Raw genomic sequence first — 22,312 nt, forward strand, 5'->3', positions numbered from 1 at the left:
GCTAAAGTGGTGCTTCAGGTTAAGAACAGTTTCAGGTTAAGATCGGACCTCCGGAACAGGCATGGGAAAACTTACTCTGCTATTCAAGTCTTCCAGCTGTTTTGCCCTCTGAATTCGCCTCTCTTCCTGCAGCTGCCCTTTTTTCTTCTGCAGCCAAGCTCTGAAGACCATGTCATTCTCTCTCCTTTTCTCCTCCTCCTGTATTCTTTTCCGAATTTCTTCCTTACATTAAAATGTGAACAAAGAATGTGAACTTTTCAACAATCCCAATTCAAAAATTCAGCAATTCTTCAAGCAGCGGTAGTAAAAGCTGTTTGAAATTATTCTAGACCATCCTGAAAAGAACCGGAGCATGAATACAGAATTAAGTACTTAACCTGAGGTACCACTGTATGGATAAGGTAAAACTAAGAACATAAGAAGAGCCCTGCTATACCAGACCAAAGGCCCATCTAGTCCAGGATTCTGTCCTCACAGTGGCTAGCCAGATGCCTGTGGAAAGAGAATGTTGTTTTCCCAACATGGGGTTCAAACCCACAACCCTGTCATTAAGAGCCTCATGCTCTACCAACTGAGTCATCTTGGTCCATTCGTGTTGCCTGTGATACTGCACTGTTAGGATCATACACACAGACTCCCATGACTACTAATCTTTCACTCTATTCAATTCATGCCCGTGACAGCAACTCCCTTCTGAAGAATCCTTAGGGCAGCACAGGGGAAATTAACCACTTCCTGATGGCATACAGAGTCTTTCTCCCCTCCCAGTTCTCTGGAAGCGGCTCTCTTAGGGCTGGAGGGTGAGGCAAGGCAGGTGGAAAAAGCCATTACATGTTGGTCAACACAGAGTCTCTCACCTCTCATATTGTGGTAGCGAATTCCATTGTGCTTTGTGAAGAAGTACTTCTTTTTGTCTGTCCCAGATCTCCCAACATTTAGCTTCATCTCCCAACATTTGGATCACCCTCGTTCTAAAAGGATGAGAAGAAGGGAGAAAAGTATGTTAAGTTTAAAACAATGCCAGATTGAAAGAACATTTCTGATTTCTCCTGGCGGGGTGTGTGTGTGTGAAGAGGTTAGTTTGGATAAAGGTGGAAGGTTGTGCAGTGCAAACAACACCACAGAATAGACTTACTGTTGCTGGGGAATGGAGAGGAAGGTGGGAGGGTACTGTGTTGTTTTACTGTAGATTGGTTGCTGTGTACTGAGCACTGATATTTGGTTTCGGGGAGCTTGTCACATAGCAGTTGCCTTTGTCTGCTTTTTCCACACCAGAATGTTACATGAAAAAGTGTTGTTTGCTGCTTCCTAATCTGGCCCATGAGTGCCATGCCCCAATCACAGATAACAAATAAGCTTGTTACATTATATGCATTTATGTCAGCAAGCAAAGTGCCCAGCTAAGATATATTCATGAATTCCTTGTGCACACTGTGCATTCTTGTTCAGGCTCCTGGGTGGGAGGGAAGAAAGGAAGAGAATGATAAGCAATTAATGCCTCCTTTGAGAATGTCCAGCCTGTTTCATAAGCAGAGGTTTGTGAGGCTAGAAGGACCTCAAGGACAGGACGTACCCACTGCCTGGTGCTGTCTAGGTAGGGGGCTGGAATGGCAATTTAGGTCCTTCAGAAGAGGAATCTATTAACCGCTTGTATGGCCCAGCGGGAGAAGGGGCTTCACTGCAGGTTTATGAAAAGGTTAAGCACACATAGCGGAAGGAGAGCTTTGTGGTGCTCCCATTAGCCCCAGCAAACACAGCCAATGACCAGGGATGATGAGAATTGTAGTCCACAGCGTCTGGACAGGACCCTACTGTGAGTCCAAGAGCAATACAAGACCTGGATTCTCTTACTTTTTTAAAAAGAGGAAAACCTGAAAAGAAGCTTCAGAAGCTGCAGTCAGGAGCAGAAAACTACCAGGAGGGCTGGCCGGTCCTAAAATCCCCCATTCTACTTAATTCCTCCAATCATTTGGTTATATTCCCTATTCTTTTTTCCTCAAGTGCTTGGCTAGCCACTTTCATTGTCAAATTGTCTCAGGGTTTAAATGTTTGTGCTAATTATGTTGTGAGGTGGGATAAATTAACCCTCCCCAAGAAAAGCATCTTCTCCACAAAACTTTGACTGATCACAATCTCTTTGTTCCAGCAGCCCATCCTGTAAAAAATGTGTGGTTGTTGGCAATGGAGGGGTGCTTCGAAACAAGAGTCTGGGGGAGAGAATTGATTCTTATGATGTGGTAATCAGGTAAATGGATTTTTTTTTGGCATTAATTAATAACTTTTAGTAAAGTATTTCCATTGTTCAGCATCATTTCCCCTATATGAATCTTTTGTTCTTCTGCAAAATAGTGGCTACCATGACTATTCCCTTTTGAATTAAAGGCCACTGTCATCAGTCTTGGGTGCTAGTATTTAAAAAAATAGCCAGCTTCTCTTTTGGTATAAATCCTATAATTCTCAACTTTTTGGGTGGGGTGGGTGGGAGGCAATATTTGAAGTTTTGCAAATAGATACATCCAGAAAATTGTGTGACTGGCAACCATGTGCAAGATATACTTTTACTATCGTGTTATCTTCTAATGGTGGTGGTGCTGGCAGTTGTGGAATAGGAAGGAAGCATAGGGACACGAAGGGAAATACAGTGTATGAGAAGGCGTTGAAGGGTTAATTATTCCTTGACAGCTGGTTTCTCTGTTCCACCAGCAGCAGCCAGCCCGGGGTTTGTAATCTCTCAGAAGCCAGTGAGCTTCCTCAATAACTTGCTTCTCATTAAAGAGAATGTACATTTTACTCTTGAACTGTTTGTTCAGCAATACAATAGAAATGTTTGCTCAAGACTGATTTGCATATTGGCAATGAAAAGTCTAGAGAAGCTATGAGTGATTTCACTAAACCGTCTCTTCTTTATAGATCTCTTCTTCTTTAACTTCCTTATATAGACAGGAGTATTGTTACATTGCCCAACGTTGCTCCTGTTAACACCGTGGCAGCCCCAATTTTTTAAAAAATGGTGTTGGGTGGGGGTGGGGTTTATAGTAAAAGAAGTGGCCTTATTTTCATCAGTGCTGGCCTAGAAAGAGAAGTGGAGGTTTCCACCCACCCTGCCCTCTTCCCTTCCTTTCCCTAGAATGCCACTGTGCCCAGGTGTGCCCAGAAATGTTCTCCATAGGGACAGAAAAGAAGATGGATGGGCAGCTGGAGGCCAATGCTTTGTCTACTGGTCTCCCTCTAAAATTCTTTGGAAAGGGCTCTGCCTGATAGGTTTGGGGGTGGTGGCCTCTGGTGATTTGACTCTTGTTTTTCATCCTAGTTTTGCCTGTTTTAGGTGTGTGGATGTGTGATCTGTTTTGTGTGGGGATGGGCATATGTGTCTTAGTGGCAGGTAGCATGGCAGAAGCCGGGCATCTGTGTAGGCATGAAGCTGTATTGCAGAAAAATGGGATTTATTTTTGTAGAACCATTTTTTTGTTATGTTCTTCAACAGAATGAATAATGGACCTGTTCTAGGCTATGAAGAAGACGTCGGAAGAAAGACAACATTCCGGCTCTTTTATCCAGAGTCTAGTTTTTCAGATCCAATTCATTATGACCCTAACACAACTGCGGTTCTTGTTGTCTTCAAGACCCATGACTTAAAATGGCTTTGGGATCTGCTAAGTGGCCAGCGTTTAATAGTAAGCCAGTTTTATTTTATTTGTTAATATGTTGAAAATGATGTTGATAATGAAATGTACATTCAGTAAAATTCCCTTACAAAATAAAATATAAAGCTCTCATACATTTTTTAAAAATACAAAATGCATTACTTAAAACAACAAGAAATTCAAAATATTATATAACTTTTGCTCACAGAGACCAAATAAAACTATAGCTCAGCTTAAAATGCCACTAAAAGAGCAGGAATATAAAGGTTTATTTAACATCTACTATAAACAGTGAAGGCCTAGGGTTTGTTTTACAACACATATTTCAAAGACCTGGGTAATTTAAAAATGTTTTCACCTAGCACTGAAAAGACCATAACAAACATAAGAACAACCTGTTGGATCAAGCCAATGTACCATCTAGGCCCATATGTTTATAGGCAACAAGGAAGCAGGACTCAAGCCCAAGAGCTCTCTCTCTTCCCCTTCCAATGGCATAATGCTGGAAGAAAAGCTTCATCTATATATGCCTTCAATCTGTGCTCATTGTCTATAACAGCACCATGCTATAGGAGTCTGCCTCTCGTCTTTGAGTTTGTGCAGTGTTAAGATGTTCTTGTTCTGTCCTTGTCCAACTGTTTCCATTCTCAGAAAAAACTTGCATCCCTTGTATATTTGTTCCTCACCCACATGCTCACTTAAAAATGGCAGTGATCAAAATCCTCATCTGTAATCAAAACATGAGGCCTGACTGTGTGCTTCTTTGAAAATGGAAACCCCCTGTTCCCAACCCCTTCAGTCTCTGGGCAAAGGGACATTACCAGAAACCATAGATCTCACTAATAAATAGAATCTGCTCTGCATCAAAGTCAGCAGGCAAATGAACCTACAGGTATTAGCTTTTCATCAAGCTGCTAATCAGTATATTCACTGAAGCTCTGATCAGTTCATTCCTCGAAGTGGAAAAAATAAACAAATTGTGTTGCATTTTTTCTTAGGATCTGAAAGGTTGTTGTAATCGCTTACATATAGTTTAGCCAGATATATAGCTTTTAAGAAGGTGCAAAAAATATGTGAATTATGTTGTAATAGGAAAGGAAAGGCTGTCTTTCAGTGACTCCTCTTGACCTTGACGCCATCTATTCTGAAAAGCTCTGCGGTTCTCCCACAAATTCCCAGCACAATGTTTTAGATTTCTTGCCAGTTCTGTTATACAGTTTTCTTGTTATCTAGCCATGAAAAAGAATTATCATCTTATTGCTTTCACATTTAGGAAATTCGTTATTCGGTCATTTCCTTTTCCCATAAATGTTGCCCCATGACACAGAATGCATTCAGGAACTCAAAGTGACTGAGTATTTACAACTGGGGCGGCTTCTTTCAGGGTGAAGCAGTGTGTGGCTTCTTTCCCTTACCTCTCCCCTCTCAGTGATGTGTGACCTCATCGAGATAATTTCCCTTCCAGTAATGTGACTTGCCAAGATGTAACAGAGGTACAGTTTTGAAATGCTAAATGCAAGCTCTTTGTTCCATAGAGAACAAATGCCTTCTGGAAAAAACCAGCAACACAAATGATATATAAATCCCACCAAATTAGAATCCTTGATCCCGCCATTACCAGGAAAACAGCCTATGAACTGCTCCACTTGCCTACAAGGTTCTCCAAACACGTGGTAAGTATTATCTCCCACTGCTCATTTCAGGAGAACTATTGCTGTCCCTGCCATTCTACATGAGTTGGAGGCTGTATAAACCCTAAGTCACATGGTGAGCCTGTACGAATAGAAGTCAACATGCTTGTTTTCCTTCCTTCTGTGCTGTATTTCAAGATTTTTTAGAATGACTGATTAGGGCTAATATCAAACCAGATGATGATGCACAAGCACCTTGAAATATCAGTTGACTTTGGAGTTTCCTGTGAGGAACTCTGTAACACAGCCAATGCCACAAGAAGCCTGTGCTATGGAAAGAAGACACATAAACCCACAATAGGGTAATACCTTTATTAGGATCAATTCAGATGTCATAAAGTAGTGAGCAAGCATCTGAGTTCTCCAGGACTCCTCCTTTATACTAGATGGCCAAGCAGACCCTTTTGTTCTTTTGTTTAATATCCAGCCAGAAGGTGATTTCTGGAGAAGCTAAAAGCTTGCTTGCTGTTTTGTGAAATTCGAGAGGTTCCTAATATTAGATGCTCCTAATAATGGTATAATCCTGGGCTGGATCTAGACACATCAAAGCAGTGTTTCAGTTAAACACATTGCAAACTTTGTATGAGAAATCAGGTTAGCAAAAACAGAATCCACAGCACCATCTGATGTTTTTTCTTTGCCAGTGTAGCTGAGTCCCTGGTTTGTAAAGTATAGGCTGTGAAGTATTTTGAGTCTGGCTTTTAGTTCTCTGAAGTTTTTAATTTAGGCAAAACATTTCTTTCTCTTTAATAAGTAACCAAACACCAGGGCTGTTTTTTTAGCCAGAACTCGCCAGACTAGAGCTCAGTTCTGGCACCTCTCAGATGGGCACCATAGCCATTAGAAAGAGGTGTTCATGGTGAATTCCGGCACCTCTTTTTCTAGAAAAATAGCACTGTCAAACACTAATACATTGTGTTTGTGTGATGTGTGTGTTTGTAGATAAAATACTTTTGGTTTTATGCAGCTTGTATTTTTGTGCTTTGTTTTGCTTTTTTAGAAACCCAAGCATCCCACCACGGGGTTAATTGCCATTGCTTTTGCATTTCATATATGCAGTGAAGTTCACCTGGCAGGCTTCAGGTACAACTTTGAGGACCGAAACAGTTCTTTGCATTACTATGGTCATGACACCATGTCTCTGATGATCCAGGTAAAGTGCTACTTCCTTCTTAGCATGCATATTTTGTTTATTCCATTTTATTTTCATTTTGACTGGATTCTCTCAAATAGTGGGTTGGTGCTAGCAGAAAGAGAGGGTGCCTGATTTTCACGGATCCCCTTCCATTTACTTCAGTCATCTGTACATATTGTTTCAACGCTGCAACCCTGTTGTAGGATATTTGGGTTTCAAGGGGCTGCAATGGGTTGCTCCATCTTGCGTGAGTGGAAATGTTTTCCACCAGCGCAAAGCCACCATTGGCTTTAACCCTGTATTTCTAATCCATGGTTGGGATCAGTTGGTGCATAAGGCAAAGTGAAACATGGCTTAGCATGGATATGTGGGTTCCTGGAGAGGAGATTGGGATCCCTTTGCTCCTCCTCTAGTCCTTCTGCTGTGGACTAAGCCAAGGTTTGGCTCAGCATGTTGTCCAAACCCAAGCATAACAAGCCCCAGCCTTCCTCCCTTGGAGCTGCAGAGATGGGCATGAAAGGGATGTAAGGAGCTTACTTGGCTGAGCAGTTGTTCAGGTTTCCCATTTCCTAGCTCAGAAGCACCTGAAGCACATTAGCTGTGCAGTAGCAAGACTAGCAAGCAAGTTCAGGGAAGTGGCACCATCATTTTTGACTTGGCTACCGAGTCCAGTTAAAAATCAAGGACCCTTGGTTAGAATCCCATTTATTTCAGTGAGATTTAGGGTACATAATGTTCCCCTGATAGGGCCCCGGGATTAAGATACATATACCCCCTTTTCACTTTTAAAAAAAGATTACAAAATTCTGTGTTATTTTTGTTTTGCACAGAATGAATACCATGATATTTCTGCTGAACAAAGGTTTCTGAAGGAACTTGTGGACCGCAGCATTGTGGTCAATCTCACAGAAAAATAAATATGGAAGAATAATCACTATTCACCACAAGACTGATCTGGAGTGGGACGTGGACTTATTTTTTATTTGGATTCTTATTTTTTAATAAGATATCTGCCAAGTTATTTAAGAAGAGGATTGAAGAAGACACATTGTTCATAACCCCCAAGCGCTGAAAACGCTGAAGGGTGCCTCTGCCTTGTTGCTACTTGACCAGCAAGCAACCATCAGAGTTAATTGACATGTGTGGATTTATTGAATAATGGAAGAAACGCAACCTTCCGTGAATAGGGTTGGCGATCTATAAAAATGATACAGCTTGGAGTTTTCAGTTGCTGGTTTCTTTTTCTTCATGTTCTTCTTTCCACGCCCACCCCCAATTTGCTTTGTCCCCATGTGATCACTTAGCACCATTGTAGACTTTCAGAGGTCTAGGTTTTGGAAGTGGGGCATGTACAAAGCCCTCTGTCAAATTTGTGAGTGAAAAAGAGAGGTGTTAAAAGAGAGGTCCATGAATGAATCTTCATCCAGCTCCTGGATGGCAGAAACGCTAGAAGTCATTTATGCTACTTAATCTAGCTTGGATGAATACAAACATTGGCCTTTCCAAGGAGAATTATGGGTTAAGGCGACACAGGTGTGATAGGGACAGTAAATATAATGGTCCACTCACAGCTCAGTTCCTAATACATATGTAACATGGAAAGTTTGATTTTGATGGTCTGAGTCTTCTCACTGGTACTGTTAAAAAATGGTTCGAGAGTAGCTGAGTTTTTAAAATAATTGCATTATTGCTGAAGCTAAAGCAGTTGCTCTGCTCTAAAACCCCAACATCTTGCAATAGGAAACTTGTGTGTTTCTACATGAATTAATTTAAATGTCTCTGAAATTTTGAAGTGGCTGAATTGGTGGCCATTGGTGAATCTTCTTCTGAACAATTCCAGAACTGAAGATGTTTGTTCCAAACAGTCAGTGGTTTAGAATCCTACATGAAGCCATAAACAATAATTTATGTTGGTAGTGCATGCAGTCTGAAGGCTAAGAAATATTGAGGGCTTTTGTGTTGTTAATGTTTAGGTTGGTTGAGCCACTGTGAGACACCCTTTCTGCTTTCTATTACTTGCACTGTTCATTTTTAAAACATAACGCTGAAGTCTCTCCCTAAAAGGGAAAGAACTCTTCATATCTGAGATGTTCTTTTAAACAATGCACATTGTTGGTGATTTCAGCTTCATAGTTTTAGCCAAAGTCTGCCTGAAAATTTCACAGAGATGTGTGTGAATGAAGAAAACCCAACTTGTAGGTTTTTCCCCTTGATGGGGCTGTCCATTCGCTTAACAGCTTCAAAGCAGGAAGGAATAAACCCAGCAAACTGTGGTCTTCCCTTCATAAGTGCTGCATGTATTCAGCTGCTTGATTCGAGTCCCACCTGTTGATTAGTATGGTAGGGCTGGCAATCAGGCAGCTGCAACTCAGCACTGGGGAGGCGGAGAGCTTCACCTGTCAATTTCTGATCTGTTTTCCAGATCCAGGAGCCTTGCCAAAGGGGTAAAGAGAAACCCAGTTCACAATGCTTGCAGGTGTTATTGCATAGGCCTCCATTTTCTCTCTTCTTTGCATTGTTCATCCATGAAATGTCTAGGGTTCACAGAAACATTGCAAGATAAAGCATTGCAACACAAATTATTATTATTACTAAGAATGAGTGAATCCTTTTCTTTACGTGGAGGCAAAGTGATAGTCAGTGCTTCATCTCCTTACCTTTTGGCATATTGGGCTGTTGTCAGAGGTGTAAGCACCGTACTGGTGGGAAATATAGAGCTGGTTAGCCCTGTACCTTTTTCTAGGAGCAAATCAGTTCAATAAGGTCTGATAATAGAAATTTGGGAACAGGGCCATATTCAGGAAAGCTAAGTGGGTAATAAGTGCCTATGTAATGTGTGTGTGTGTGTGTGTGTGTGTGTGTGTGTGTGTGTGTGTGCACTTGCTAAATCTTCCATTGGACCCACTCAATGCCCTTTCGCTCTCAAATGCAAGTGTGCTCTCCCAAATTATCTATACCAAAGATCGCAATAATTCTTCCCAAGGAAGATGATCCTAAGTTTCTGGGTCTATTTGGTTTCAGTTTTAAACCCTCCTCACACCTGGTTTTCTCATTAATTAGAGCACTTTTCTGAAAGCATTTAAGGTCTCTGCTTGATATTCTTCTATAAAACTAATAATAATTTTGCAATTGCCGTGTTTGTTTAAGATGCTCCCTCACCTCTCATTACCATTGCTTATATACATGCATGGCTTACGATTCTGATTTTGTGCATAAGAACTGGCCTATGTGGCAACGTACTTATATGCCTTGGCATACTGATTACTTTTCTCTGGAAAAAATAATAATTCATACCATTATGTGATTTCTGTATGACTCCTGGCAGCTGGTAGAAAAAAAAGGTACAGAATATCTCTGAATCCTCGGTGACTTGTACCTAACGCAGTTATTCCCACCCGTAAAAAGTGAAATTTTTAAATAACAAATGAACAATTGTACTGTATAGCCATTTTCAAAAGGTATAAATGAGCCCATTTATACATTTAAAAGTTGACAGTCATTTAGCACCTTGATAAAACTGCAAGTTGATAGATGACTACTTTGATTTGTCTCTTAAAAAATATATTGTGATGTAAGGTCACAGTTTCCTCTGCCACACCACTCTGTTTTAGTCTGATAACTGTTGTGTGATTTCCCAGGGCTGGCTCCAGGTTTGATAAATGCCCTCCCCTATTGGCGGGCCTTGGCAAGCTGACCAGTCCATGACAGCAGCCAGTCAGAGAATAGCTGTCATTTTAATTTCTCACAATGTCCTGGAGCAATGATATGCAGGGGGTATGGTGGGATATTTATATGGCAGCTAGGCAGCCAGGTTCAGAGAGCTGAGCTGAGAGGAAAAGAGCCCCCCTCAGAGGCAGGCATCAGTGGTGAACCCTGAGAGGGTCCTGGGATCCTGGCTGCTGCCCAAGCTGGCCAGGTACAAATGCCAGCCCTGTGGATTGCACAACAGTGCTCGAATGTGATGTTCACTTGTGACCCTGGCATTATTTTCATTCCTACAACAACACTTGAGAAGGCTTCCTTTATCCCCACCCCCACCCTCACCCTTCAAGAATAGTATTTCAACACATACTTTAAGTGATTAAAATATAGTATTAGTGTGCAGTCTAACAGTACCACATCCCAAACACCATGTTTTGGGTTAACTAATCCTAGTACTTTAAGTACTTTGACTTTTCCAGGTTCTATATCGAGGTCATTGGTTCCATTCTTGAAAGCAGCTTCATTTCTTTCAATTGGTTTAATAATTTAAGGGAGTACTGGAATATGAGAATGGAAAAAATGATGGCTCAGATTTGCACTCTTGAACTCTTCAGTATTTTGATTCTGATATACTATTGTTAGAATTCTTAATATCAAGCAGCAGATGTCACTGTCGCAATAAATGTATTTTGTAGTGAAATTCAGCTAGTGTTACGTCACTGTAGACCTTAAATGCTTGTCTTTTCTGTCCCGCAAAGCCACCTTAGCTTTCTTACCATTTAAAATGTTGGCATTGTTTTATACTTTAAGTATGTATGTATGTGTGCGTATGTGTGTAAATTCGTATCTTGATAAATGAAAATATTCATGGCTTTTCAACTTTGTTGTCTGTTGACCCAAATTTTGTGGTCTGTTGTTACTATTTGTTTAAAATGAAACTATCAATGTGAATACAGAGACCTATTTTTGTTATAATAAACATACTGAAATGCCACACATGGATTTGTTGTCCTCTTTTGAAAATTAAGTACATCCAGTTGTGCATCAATATTGCTTAGACAGGCACACATGATGCAAAAAATATGACTGATGGGATGCAGAAAGCATACACACAACTCCACAATTTAATCTGAATCCTATGCATGCCTACTGAGAAGTTAGTCCCACTTAGTTCAGTGTGGCTTACTTCCAGGTAAGTGGCTAAGTACAGGTAAGTGCAACCCTAGGGTCCTTTTTACAAATCACAGAATGGATACAACACATAATTCATCATGACCCACCACACTTTCCCTCCCAAAATCATTATAATTCCCAACAAATGCCATTGTTCTTGCTTTTCATGGAATGACAAGAAATAAATATGCTGAAACATTTCAAAAAGGTATTTAATAAGATCTTTTACAATCAGTACAAAAAAATTAAATACAAATTTATTTGCTATTTTCATCTCTTCCATACCTATAGCCTAGCAACGGGCCCCAAGATACCCCAGTTTAGAAGCTTCCTATCATCTCAGCATTCTATAAAACTTCTCATTTTCATGTCTCCGTTATTGCAGTTTTGTGCTAAAAGATATGCTGCATGAAACTCTGTGTTTAAATAATGGAATGGCTGAGTTATGTTGTATGTGTGATATAAAAATTGAAAATTAATGACAGTATTTTAAAAATCATAATAATAATGGAAGTGCTAGTTTGAGTCCATACTCGTTGCACGTGAAAGAGGCTTCTTTCAGTTAAACATGGTTGGGAGGATTCAGCAAATGAGCCCCTTCAGTGGAAGTCAAGTGTAAGGACTTCCGCTTGTGCAACAGGGCTTCTTCCCCCTCATCCCCCACATCCCCCCACCCTGGACACTGGCTTGGGGTGGTGGTGTCAGGAGAACCCCCAGAACAGCACACAGCAGGAGAAGAGAGAGGATTGCTCCATCTGGCAAGTTGAAACATTCGGGCACGACATTGAATTTCACCCAGAGGCTTCCGCTTACATGAAGAAATGACGTAACCTTGTTTAAACTAATGTAACCAAAGTGATGTGCAGCTTTGAAAAACATCCTTTTTCACTGTGACGTTAGCACCGTTGTTGAAGAGAGAGGATACGATCCATCAAAGGGTTAGAGTGCTTAAAGCTCATTGATGCTGCTCCATGCTAGGGGGTTGTATACCTGTTGCAGAAGGTTTCTAGACCCACATCTGTACGAAGAACCTTGGGCCCACGCGGATGCTGCCCATATGGAGGAAAAGCTCAAGCTGCATCGCTGCGCTTGGCAAAGTTTACATTTGCCAAATCTTGCTGGATGTGGCAGAGAGCCACCCTCCCCCTCTATATAAATACTGCAGTAAGGAAAAGAGGTTGCAGTTAGGAAAATCTTAGGGGGTGCAGACTCCTGCTGTAGACATACCCCAAGGTTTTGGAGGGGTAAACTCTGTTGCCCTTTGAGAGGTCTCCAGAGTAGCCCATGGTCTCTTGAAACCCAGTTGTTGGGTTAGGGCCAGCCTTGCACATGCAGTTCTTTCCCTGAACCACCTGCCCCTTCTCTGCCTCCACACAGTCCTGTTCAGCTGTTTGGTGACAGCACTGATCAGATGTTCATCAGGAAGGAAGCAGGGATGAATTCAAGCGCCCCCCCTCTTCTTTACCAGAAAGTCAGTCTTCATGGTTGCCACTAATTTGAGCTACCTTTTGCACATGCACACATTTTGCTCAAGGCCAACGGATTTAAGCAGGTCTAACTCTGTGCTGGATTGCGGCCACAGCATACTGCCGCTTTCACATTCTTAAGAATCTGCAGCCTGCATGTTCTCAGGGGCAAGCGTTTGCAATGAGGAACGAAGCACACATTCAAAGGATTGGGAAGCGGTCGTTAGCCACGTGAGGTGACCTCCATGCAAGGAGGCCCTTTCCATTGGTTGGGAAAGGGGGCTGCTTTTAGCTGGAAAGTTAAAAAGCTGCTCTCCTCCCTCCTACAGGAGTCTTTTATTTTTGCAGCCTCTGTGGCTGCTGTGTGTGTGTGTGTGTGTGTGTGTGTGTGTGTGTGTAAACTGCAGATGGATGGGTGGGAATATGTGATTCTATGTCAAATGTTGTTGCTGTTGTTTAGTCGTTTAGTCATGTCCCATGGACCAGAGCATGCCAGGCACTCCTGTCTTCCACTGCCTCCCGCAGTTTGGTCAAACTCATGCGGTGCTAAACATGTCCAGTATGTAGCTTTCACCAAATGAAATCAAAGCAACCTAGAAGTGTTCAACTCTTGTTCCATCCATTGGTGCTTGTTTGAGATATATCTTTCAGCACCCATGACTCAGGTGTCACAACCTTGCCTTGGTTACATGTTCACTATTCCGTATACCTATTTCCAGAGGTCTGTTGTCTGAGCTGTGAGGCAGCAGGGATTATCTAGCAACCACAAACCTGTTCTGTCCTCACCTTCACTTGTTTTCACATAAAAGATACAATCACTTGGACTGAAAGTTTTATCTAAAAAGTCATTGTTTCCCAGTACTTATAGATCTAGATAAATGCCTTTGAAAGTACCCCAGTTCCTGGTGAAATGACCCACTGCTCACTGGAAAAAAGAACTGGGAAAGTTTTCCTAGGCTTTCTGAGGACTTGGTATCATTTCCTTGCTTAGCTAACACAAAAAGCGATTCCTTTCTGTCATTCTTTGCAGGTACGAGTTGGAAGAGTCCTGCACAGCAAGAAAAGACTATGGGAAGGAGAAGCTTAATTTACATTGCAGGATTCTACACCTTACTCTAGTTCACATCCGCATCGTACATTTTAAACACTCTTATACTGGTGCAACTAGTACATTGCTGAGGGACTTCAACTTATTGCTCCACTGAATTCCTTCCTTGACGTGGATGTGACCAGCACTACTGTTGCTGTACAGTACTCTAAAATCAGCACCACTGTTTCTTTTTCTTTCCCAAATCCTCCTTTAGCTGAATGTTTTAGGTAAGCAAACAGTAAAAGCACATCACATGAGCACCTGATGTGAACCCCGACATAGGCATTATCCAAAGCAAATGTTGAACATGTTCAGTGTACAGCAGCAAACAGATCCCCACTGGGTTTGCCACCACTTTTCTCTATAACAAGCTGTAAATAATGTTTGAAGTTGTAATTTTATTTGAATGACTGTACATGTTGGTCCAAAAAAAATAAAACAAAATAAAAGTCATTAAATGCACCTTTCAATGGTATAGATTTGGAGAATGGGCAGGGGGGAGTTTTTGTTCTGTCCGAGTGTTTTGGTTTACATGGGATACAATAAATATCCTGAAAAAGATGAATGGACATATTGCCCAGCATAGAGTCCTGCTGCTTGTTCGGATGGCATCTGGATATAAACTCTGTCACCTAGCGTCAGCTGAACGACGGCACTCCCAGAAGCTTGGTCCAGGAAGCCTTTCTTGTACTCATCGTACGTGTACATCAGGGGCTCGTTGTTCTTGAACAAAGCCACCCAAACATTCCCCCCTTTACAGTGAACGTGGTAGGCAAAGTAGTAAATCCCTGGGATCTCGCAGGTGAAGATGCCAGTCTGTGGGTTATAGTTCTGCCTGCCATTGTAGAGGAGCTTGTCAAACACCACAGGAACTCCAACCCGTGGGAAAGGCGTGGTGAGCTCAGCTGTGAATGCGGGCATCTCGTAGGAAGCGGCGCCGTTTTTGATTTTCTTGTAGCCGTAGGGCGTCTTTGCTCCATCAAGGCCTGGACCCATCTCAGGCAAATATTGTCCCATAGCTGGCGGTGTGGGTTGTATTATGACTGGAGGGCCTGGTGGGCCAGGAGGCCCTGGAGGTCCCTGGAGGCCCGGCTGGCCAGGAGCACCAATGGACCCAGGCTTCCCAGGTGGGCCTTGCATCCCCGCAATTCCAGGTTTCCCTGCTCCTGGAAATCCTGGCTGGCCTGGTAGGCCTCGTTCACCCTTCACCCCAGGAAGCCCGGGAGGCCCAATTGGGCCACTGGGTCCTGCGATGCCTGGGATTCCAGAAGGGCCTTGGAGGCCTTGAGCCCCTGGGATCCCAGGCTCTCCTTTGGGACCCATTTGCCCATGAGTACCAGGCAGACCTGGCAAGCCTTTGTGACCAGCTTCCCCTTTTGGTCCGATTGGGCCAGGTAAGCCTCTTAGGCCTGGAGACCCCACTTCTCCTGGGAAACCAGGCTTCCCTGGGAAACCCTGTAAACCAACTTCACCTTTTGGACCAATTGGTCCTTGAGGGCCAACAGCTCCAGCTTCTCCTTTAGGCCCTTGAAACCCCATAGCACCTGAGGGCCCCATTAACCCTGGCAATCCTGGCTGGCCTGGTTCTCCTGGTGGCCCGCCCATACCAGGTGGGCCCATGTGGCCCTTTTCACCCTTAGGCCCAAGTGGTCCTGGAATACCGCCCATGCCACGCTCACCTTTAGGCCCAGGGAAACCTGGCTTCCCAATCCCAGGCATGCCAGGAGGTCCAGGTAAGCCTGGCAAGCCTTGCTCACCTTTCCCACCTGGAAACCCTGGCTGCCCTGGAATTCCATCTTGGCCTGGTTTCCCCACACCTGGAAGGCCAGGAGGACCTTGAATTCCAGGAGCCCCACCTAACCCTCGAGGCCCTGGCTCTCCGGGAAGCCCTGGTTTGCCTGCAGGCCCCTGTGGGCCTGGGAAACCAACCATTCCTGGCTTGCCTACCCCTGGAAGCCCAACAGGACCTGGAGGACCAGGTAAACCAGGTGGACCTTTCAGCCCTGGCAATCCTGGAATCCCAACACCTTTATCTCCTTTTGGGCCTGGGGGGCCTTGCATTCCAGGTTGCCCTTTCATCCCTGGCTCACCCTTTCCTCCTGGCTGTCCTGGCAATCCTCTATCACCTGGCTTTCCTATTCCAGGGAGTCCATGAGGTCCTGGTTGTCCTTGGGGCCCTGGAATGCCCATAGGTCCAATCTCTCCCTTTGGCCCCATCTCTCCTCTTGCTCCTGGAGCCCCCATCGCTCCTGGTTTTCCTGGCATTCCGGGCATGCCTGGTTTGCCGATCCCTGGATATCCTTGTGGACCTGGTTTTCCTTTGGCTCCCGGCACTCCGTGTCCTGGTATCCCTGGTGGTCCAGGTGGGCCTCTTGGTCCAGGCTCCCCAGGAGGACCCTGCTCACCTCTCAGACTGGCTAATGGAAGTTCTGCTGTACAAAAGAGAAAGAGGGAGCGACAATTAACCATTATGCCAGTTGACTGGCCAATCATCTGAGTACTTCAAGGGGAATTAATATAGTAAGCTTTCGCCTGGATTTAGATTTGATATCCCACTTTATCACTACTTGAAGGAGTCTCAAAGTAGCTAACATTCTCCTTTCTCTTCCTCCCCCACAACAAACATTCTGTGAGGTGAGAGGGGCTGAGAGACTTCACAGAAGTGTGACTGGCCCAAGGTCACCCAGCAGCTGCATGTAGAGGAGCGGAGACGCGAACCCGGTTCCCCAGATTACGAGTCTACTGCTCTTAACCACTACACCACACTGGCTCTCAGATTTGCTGCTAATGCAGTTGATTACACAACTGAGGTGGCTTGATAACCACAGTCTAAAAACAGCATTGCCATTTTAACAGTTAAAAACCATGTTGCATATTTTAAATGGCTATCTCCACCATTTTCAGTGGCACAGTGTTATTCTCTGAATGCATTCCAAATATAAGACTCCTGCTTTCCGATGTACATGCCATAGCTCCCTTCCTATACCATGTTTCAAGTAAGAGTTCTATCTCTTAAGTTAAGGGTGTGTAATGAATTTGGAAATTCTGAATATTTGGGGAATAGGTATGAAACTTCATCAAAATGCAGAAATACATGTCTTAGGTCCCTTGGAAACATTTATAGACATAGTATTTAAAAAACCTTTTCGTCATGCCATGCAGAAACCCCTCCAGAAATAACTCTTTATGTTCACTTACTATTATACAAACAAATATACATATTTTCTGTTAGATGACAGAGGGATGGTTAAGAACCGAAGTAGGAAGGAGCAGAAAGGACAGCTCACGTCTTGCCAATGTTACCTTTTCCTTTCTTTGAAATCCCCTTCTTGCCAAGCATGGGTATCTGTGGGATTTCTTTGATGTACTGAGGCACATATTCTTTCCCATAGGGTAAGTGTGGCCCCTCCTTGGCCATGTGCTGCATTGGAACACCATCTTTGCCCAGTGGCATGTGAGGTACTTGTTGCCCCAGGGGCTGGTACTGCGGCACTTGGGGAGGCATCTGCTTGATCCCATAATAAGCACCTGCTTGGGTGGGTCTCAGTAGCCCCAGGTAAAGGGATGCAACCGCCGTCAAAAGCCACGTAGGTGCTAGCAACAAAGCCATAACCTGAAACAAAACAGAACAGAACAGCAGTTGCAAGGGAGTGGGAAATGGCAAAGACAATTGTATGGCAGGGATGGAACCAGAGGCATTGAGACGAAGGAGGTTTGTGGTGGCTACAGTTATCTTAACCTCAGTGCTTTTCTTTATAGTACTGGGTGAAGCAGCTATAGCTGTAGCCACCAACGTATTCCCAGTGGCACATTGTATTCTTCCCATGGCACTGCGTGGCAACAACATTTCAAACATTTTTTATTAAAAGGAAGGAAAAAAGGAAGCTGAAATCAGTCACACCTAGAGTCCATGGATCCCAGCCACCAAGGCTATCTAGGCTGGTTCCACACCTTCTCCTCCATCATTCGGTCAGCAGGAGAAGATGCCTGGAAGATCAACTTGGAGGACTTGAACTTTCGATCTTGTTGAATTATTTGGTTCCTAGCTATTTTTGTGTGTGCATGTTCACGAAGCCAGTTGCTGGTTTTTTATTGCTCATGCGCAGATCTACTGTTGGAGGGGATGAACTCCATCCTATTTCTTGAGATGTAATCCTTTCAAGTGAGCTATCTGGGAAGGGGTTCTTTGACCCTTCAATCAATGCTGCTCTTCCTTTGTCAAATAATGCAACTTTCCTGCTCTTCTGATACGTAACATTGTTAAACCGTGGGATTTGCTACCATGGTGCAGTGATGGCTACCAATATAGGCAGATTTCAAAGAGACAAATTCATGCAGGATAAGGCTGTCAACTGCTAGTCAAGATGGCTATATAGTGCTACATCAGGTTAAGAACTTAATTCGTTCCAGAGGTCTGTTCTTAACCTGTAAATGTTCTTAACCTGAGGTACCACTTTAGCTAATGTGGCCTCCTGCTGCTGCTGCGCCACCACCGTGAGATTTCTGTTCTCATCCTAGAGCAAAGTTATTAACCCAAGGTATTATTTCTGGGTTAGCGGAGTCTGTAACCTGAAGCGTCTGTGACCTGAAGCATCTGTAACCCGAGGTACCACTGTATTCAGAATCAGAGGCAGCATGCCTCTGAATACATCTTGATGGAGAACAGCAGCAGCAGGGGGTCATTTCCCCTCATGCACTGCTTGTAGGCTTCCCAGAAACATCTAGTTGGCTGCCATACTTATGGAAAACAGGATGCTGGATTTGATGCACTTTTGGTTGAATGCAGCAAGGCTCTTCACAAGTTCCCTGAGAGAAAGAGCTAGAAGAAGCTAAGATTTGGCCTAATAGAACTAAACAGAAAAAAGAGGGTGGAAACCACGAAGCAGTATTTGTAAGTGCACACTAGAGGGGGTGTTTGCTGTACAATTCTATACAATCCCCACTCTTCCGAAAATCCAGATTTTTTGTTTGCATCATAATTAAATTTGAAACAGTCATTTCACATTGCATTTATATGAAATTCCAAGGGGGGAAATATCTGAAGAGAGGTTGAGAGTCAGTAGCGCTCCACAGTAATAATGGATAAAATCAAACATTTGCAGTCAAGTACGGCTAAGTCTGCTATGTTCAGCATGGCTAGATTTGCTATGAAAGTGATCCAACTTAGAATAGTTTATGAGGACAAATGCTTGGATCAAGGGCTCTTAGCTCAAGGACACTTCTTTGTCACTAGAGGCCCAAGTGTCCTCTGTAGCTAGGAATGCCTTCTACCAGCTGTATCTGGTTTGTTAGCTATGAAACCTCCTGGAGAGGGATCGCTTGACCACTGCATTGGTAACCTCAAGGCTCAATTACCGTACTATGCAGGGCTGCCCTTGGGCCTGGTTAGGAAGCGCTAACTGGTGCAGAATTGCACAGCTGTGGCTGTGGGGCAGGGCACAGTTGTGCAATGACACGGACTTGAAACAGATAGTTTCACCTTAAACAATGTCTATTCTTTTGGGAAAACGCCCACAAAATGGGTAGAAAGTTAAAGCCTCAGGCATTTACAAACATTCTTTACACATTTTTTAAAACTAAGTAGTGAAAGTTAAGAACAAATGTCCCAATACTTGGGAGAGGGGGGCACGCACAGTATTAACATACTGTATTTGAGTAATGCATAACGTGCCAGTTCATAATTACACACAGCTTCCATTCTTTGCTTTCTATATTCAGTCGATGTGGATTTAAAAGTCAGCTAATTTAAGACCTGACTTATCAGGCAAAAACGACCAGAAATGCGTGGAATATCACACTCAACGAAGCCCTCAGTATGACACTCTCATTATTTGCATATGTAGATATAATTCCAATGCAACCATTTGATAACAAAACTCTATTTTGTTTTTGTTTTTCCCCTATTAAAAACATTTATTCTGCTTTCAAGCAGAAAAGTAATAGTTACAGTTTTATCACATTTGCAGATTCACGGAATTTTCACACTTCAGAAAGAATTGCCTATATATATATATATATATATATATGCAGGTTTTGGTGTCTTCGGGTGTCTTCCCGTGTAAGAGTCGGGGTGTCTGTGCGACGTTTCGACGAGGTCTCACTCGTCATCTTCAGGCTGGTGCTTTCGGCTTCTTGTTACTGGAACAGAGCTACGAAAATCTACGATTTTCTCTGTTACTGGAATTTTCTCTGTTACTGGAACAGAGCTACGAACAGAGCTAACGATTTTCTCTGTTACTGGAACAGAGCTACGAAAATCTACGAAAGCATATATATATATATATATATATATATATATATATATATATATAATCCTCTTCCCTGGCCATGTTTGTGAGGCTTAATTATGAAAATTATATACCGGTATATAATTTTCATAATTAAGCCTCACAAACATGGCCAGGGAAGAGGATTATATGTGTGGTTCAAATATTTTAGTGCTGAACGTGTGGGTCCTGATTTTTAAAACAGCTTATCTTCATGAAAGAAAATCTGTTATGTGATACACAATTCAGTTATAGTCTTCCTCAGCTTGAGACTGTGTATGCCATTTACATTACAAAAAGAGTTAAAACTGTATTTAGAATATTGCAATACAGGGGTAAGCTCTGTCTTGTGTTTCCCAACCCAAGTCATCCTACCAATTTCCCCCTGCAAGTGGATGCGCCCCTGATACAAGGGTTACGAGAGAATCGTGAGTCTCCTCCTTGTTCTAATGGACTACAGTCCCTACACAAATCAGCTCTAGGAAAGCGTATCTCATCATGGAGGAGATGAACTGACAAAAATATGGTTTGGGGAAAATTTCTCAGCATGATCCAAGAAGCTCCTTTTGCCCCTAAATCAGTAGACAAATAGCTCCACTGAAGACAACTGGAATGAACTTCCATGTTTTATTTCTAGGCTTAGCATCTCACTAGCAGAGAACAGAGGAGGAATAATGAAATCCTTGGGTTTAATGGATTCTTTGTGGCCTAAAAAGGACACACCTTAAAGTATGGAGCAATTCTACTCTACATGATTCAGTATCGCTTTATATTTACATTTGATTGAATAAGTCAAAGCAAATTAGTAGCACATTTAAGGACCCTGAAATTCCCTTGACCATTTCACTAAACAGCAATGAAATCCTTAAATAAAGGAGTTCAAAAGTAAGCACACCTTTTCAACATTTTAAAACAGAAGATGCACTTCAAACAAAAAGGCTTATGATCACACACAGGGCCCCCGGACGTTTGACGGTCTATTGACCCTATGCCGCCACTGCGATTGCTTTTTCCGCTGCCACCACCCCGTACCTCACGGGGACACACGGAGTCCAGTCAGTTGTTAACATAAACAAATAATCAAGTTTATTTTTAAATGCAGGAACAAGCTTATGGTTTCAGTTAATTTTTCTCTTGTCAGTTTCTTATTCTTAGTTCCTAACAACTCCAAACTGATTATTCTAACTATCTATCTGACTCCACCTAACAATTCCTCTCTCTCTCACAATACAATTCTACCAACCCACACCTAAACCTCCCTCTTCTTTCTTCAGCTCCCAAACCTCAACTCTCAACTCCCAAACCTCAACTCTCTACTTTTACTCCCCCCTTGCATTCTCATTGGCCAATCACATCACACCTATTTTAACCCTTTCCTTATGACCCATCCTAGGAGGCAAACGCCACATCCAGTTTTATTTATTTAAATTGATACACCGCCCTTCATCCCAGAGGAGCCCAGGGGGGCAATGTAAACCTCTTTTGCATTTCCCTTGTTTGATGACTCAGCAATCCTAAAGCTAGTAAATGCAGGTTCTAGTCCAGGGGTCTGCAACCTTTAAGACAAAAAGAGCCACTTGGACCCGTTTCCGAAGGGGAAAAAAACTGGGAGCCGCAAAACCATTGTGACATTTAAAACAAATATATCTCCGGAGCTGCAATCTGACTGCGGGTGGGAAGGTAACGTCGGGACAGTGCGTGACTATCGCACGCACCGCCCCCATGCGATGTCACAGCCAGTACAGCGCCCGCCACAGTGGGGAGTGTCGGGGCGCACAATGCGCCTCCTCCCCTTGCTAGTATCCGCCCCGGAGCCGCGGCAAAGGTGTAAAAGAGCCACATGCGGCTCCGGAGCCGCGGGTTGCAGACCCCTGTTCTAGTCCATACACTGCAGCACTAGTTTTTAAACTAAATAGCATATCACCTAGAGAGCTGGGAACAAGATTGTGTACAATTACCTGAATTATTGTTGCCCATATACTCATTTAAATGCAGATATTCAAAATTATCCATTCTGCTCTACATTTAAAAGGTGTTTTTTGCCCCCTTTTTTGTTCTTGTTAATCTGGTTTGCATCAGGCTGTTCAGTTTAATATATTACAAAGTGCTGACAAAGCCGACTTGCAAAAGCAGGATGCAAATTAA

At 43.1% G+C, this 22,312-nt stretch overlaps 2 protein-coding genes across 7 annotated transcripts in view; one reads left to right on the forward strand and one right to left on the reverse strand.

Moving 5' to 3' along the window:
- The window catches only part of ST3GAL6 (ST3 beta-galactoside alpha-2,3-sialyltransferase 6), a 47,049-nt gene extending 36,514 nt beyond the window's left edge, over nucleotides 1–10,535 (forward strand). Inside the window, exons 6-10 of the mRNA XM_082221035.1 lie at nucleotides 2,147–2,245; nucleotides 3,485–3,674; nucleotides 5,180–5,317; nucleotides 6,336–6,488; nucleotides 7,301–10,535. Coding sequence (XP_082077161.1) covers nucleotides 2,147–2,245; nucleotides 3,485–3,674; nucleotides 5,180–5,317; nucleotides 6,336–6,488; nucleotides 7,301–7,387 — 667 coding nt within the window. The 3' untranslated portion in view covers nucleotides 7,388–10,535. The remainder of the gene's footprint in view (nucleotides 1–2,146; nucleotides 2,246–3,484; nucleotides 3,675–5,179; nucleotides 5,318–6,335; nucleotides 6,489–7,300) is intronic.
- A 3,744-nt stretch (nucleotides 10,536–14,279) lies between these two features.
- Nucleotides 14,280–22,312, reverse strand: part of COL8A1 (collagen type VIII alpha 1 chain) — a 97,964-nt gene continuing 89,931 nt past the window's right edge. For 5 of the 6 annotated variants that reach the window (XM_082220998.1, XM_082221002.1, XM_082221000.1 and 2 more), the window contains 2 exons: nucleotides 17,205–17,514; nucleotides 14,280–16,333 (listed from right to left, as the gene is read on the reverse strand). In XM_082220998.1, the coding sequence (XP_082077124.1) occupies nucleotides 14,430–16,333; nucleotides 17,205–17,511 (2,211 nt within the window). In that variant the 5' untranslated portion in view covers nucleotides 17,512–17,514 and the 3' untranslated portion in view covers nucleotides 14,280–14,429. The remainder of the gene's footprint in view (nucleotides 16,334–17,204; nucleotides 17,515–22,312) is intronic. The other variant, XM_082221003.1, reaches the window with a different exon arrangement.

Source organism: Podarcis vaucheri (assembly GCF_965113315.1).
Source record: "Podarcis vaucheri genome assembly, chromosome: 4".
Classification (NCBI taxonomy): domain Eukaryota; kingdom Metazoa; phylum Chordata; class Lepidosauria; order Squamata; family Lacertidae; genus Podarcis; species Podarcis vaucheri.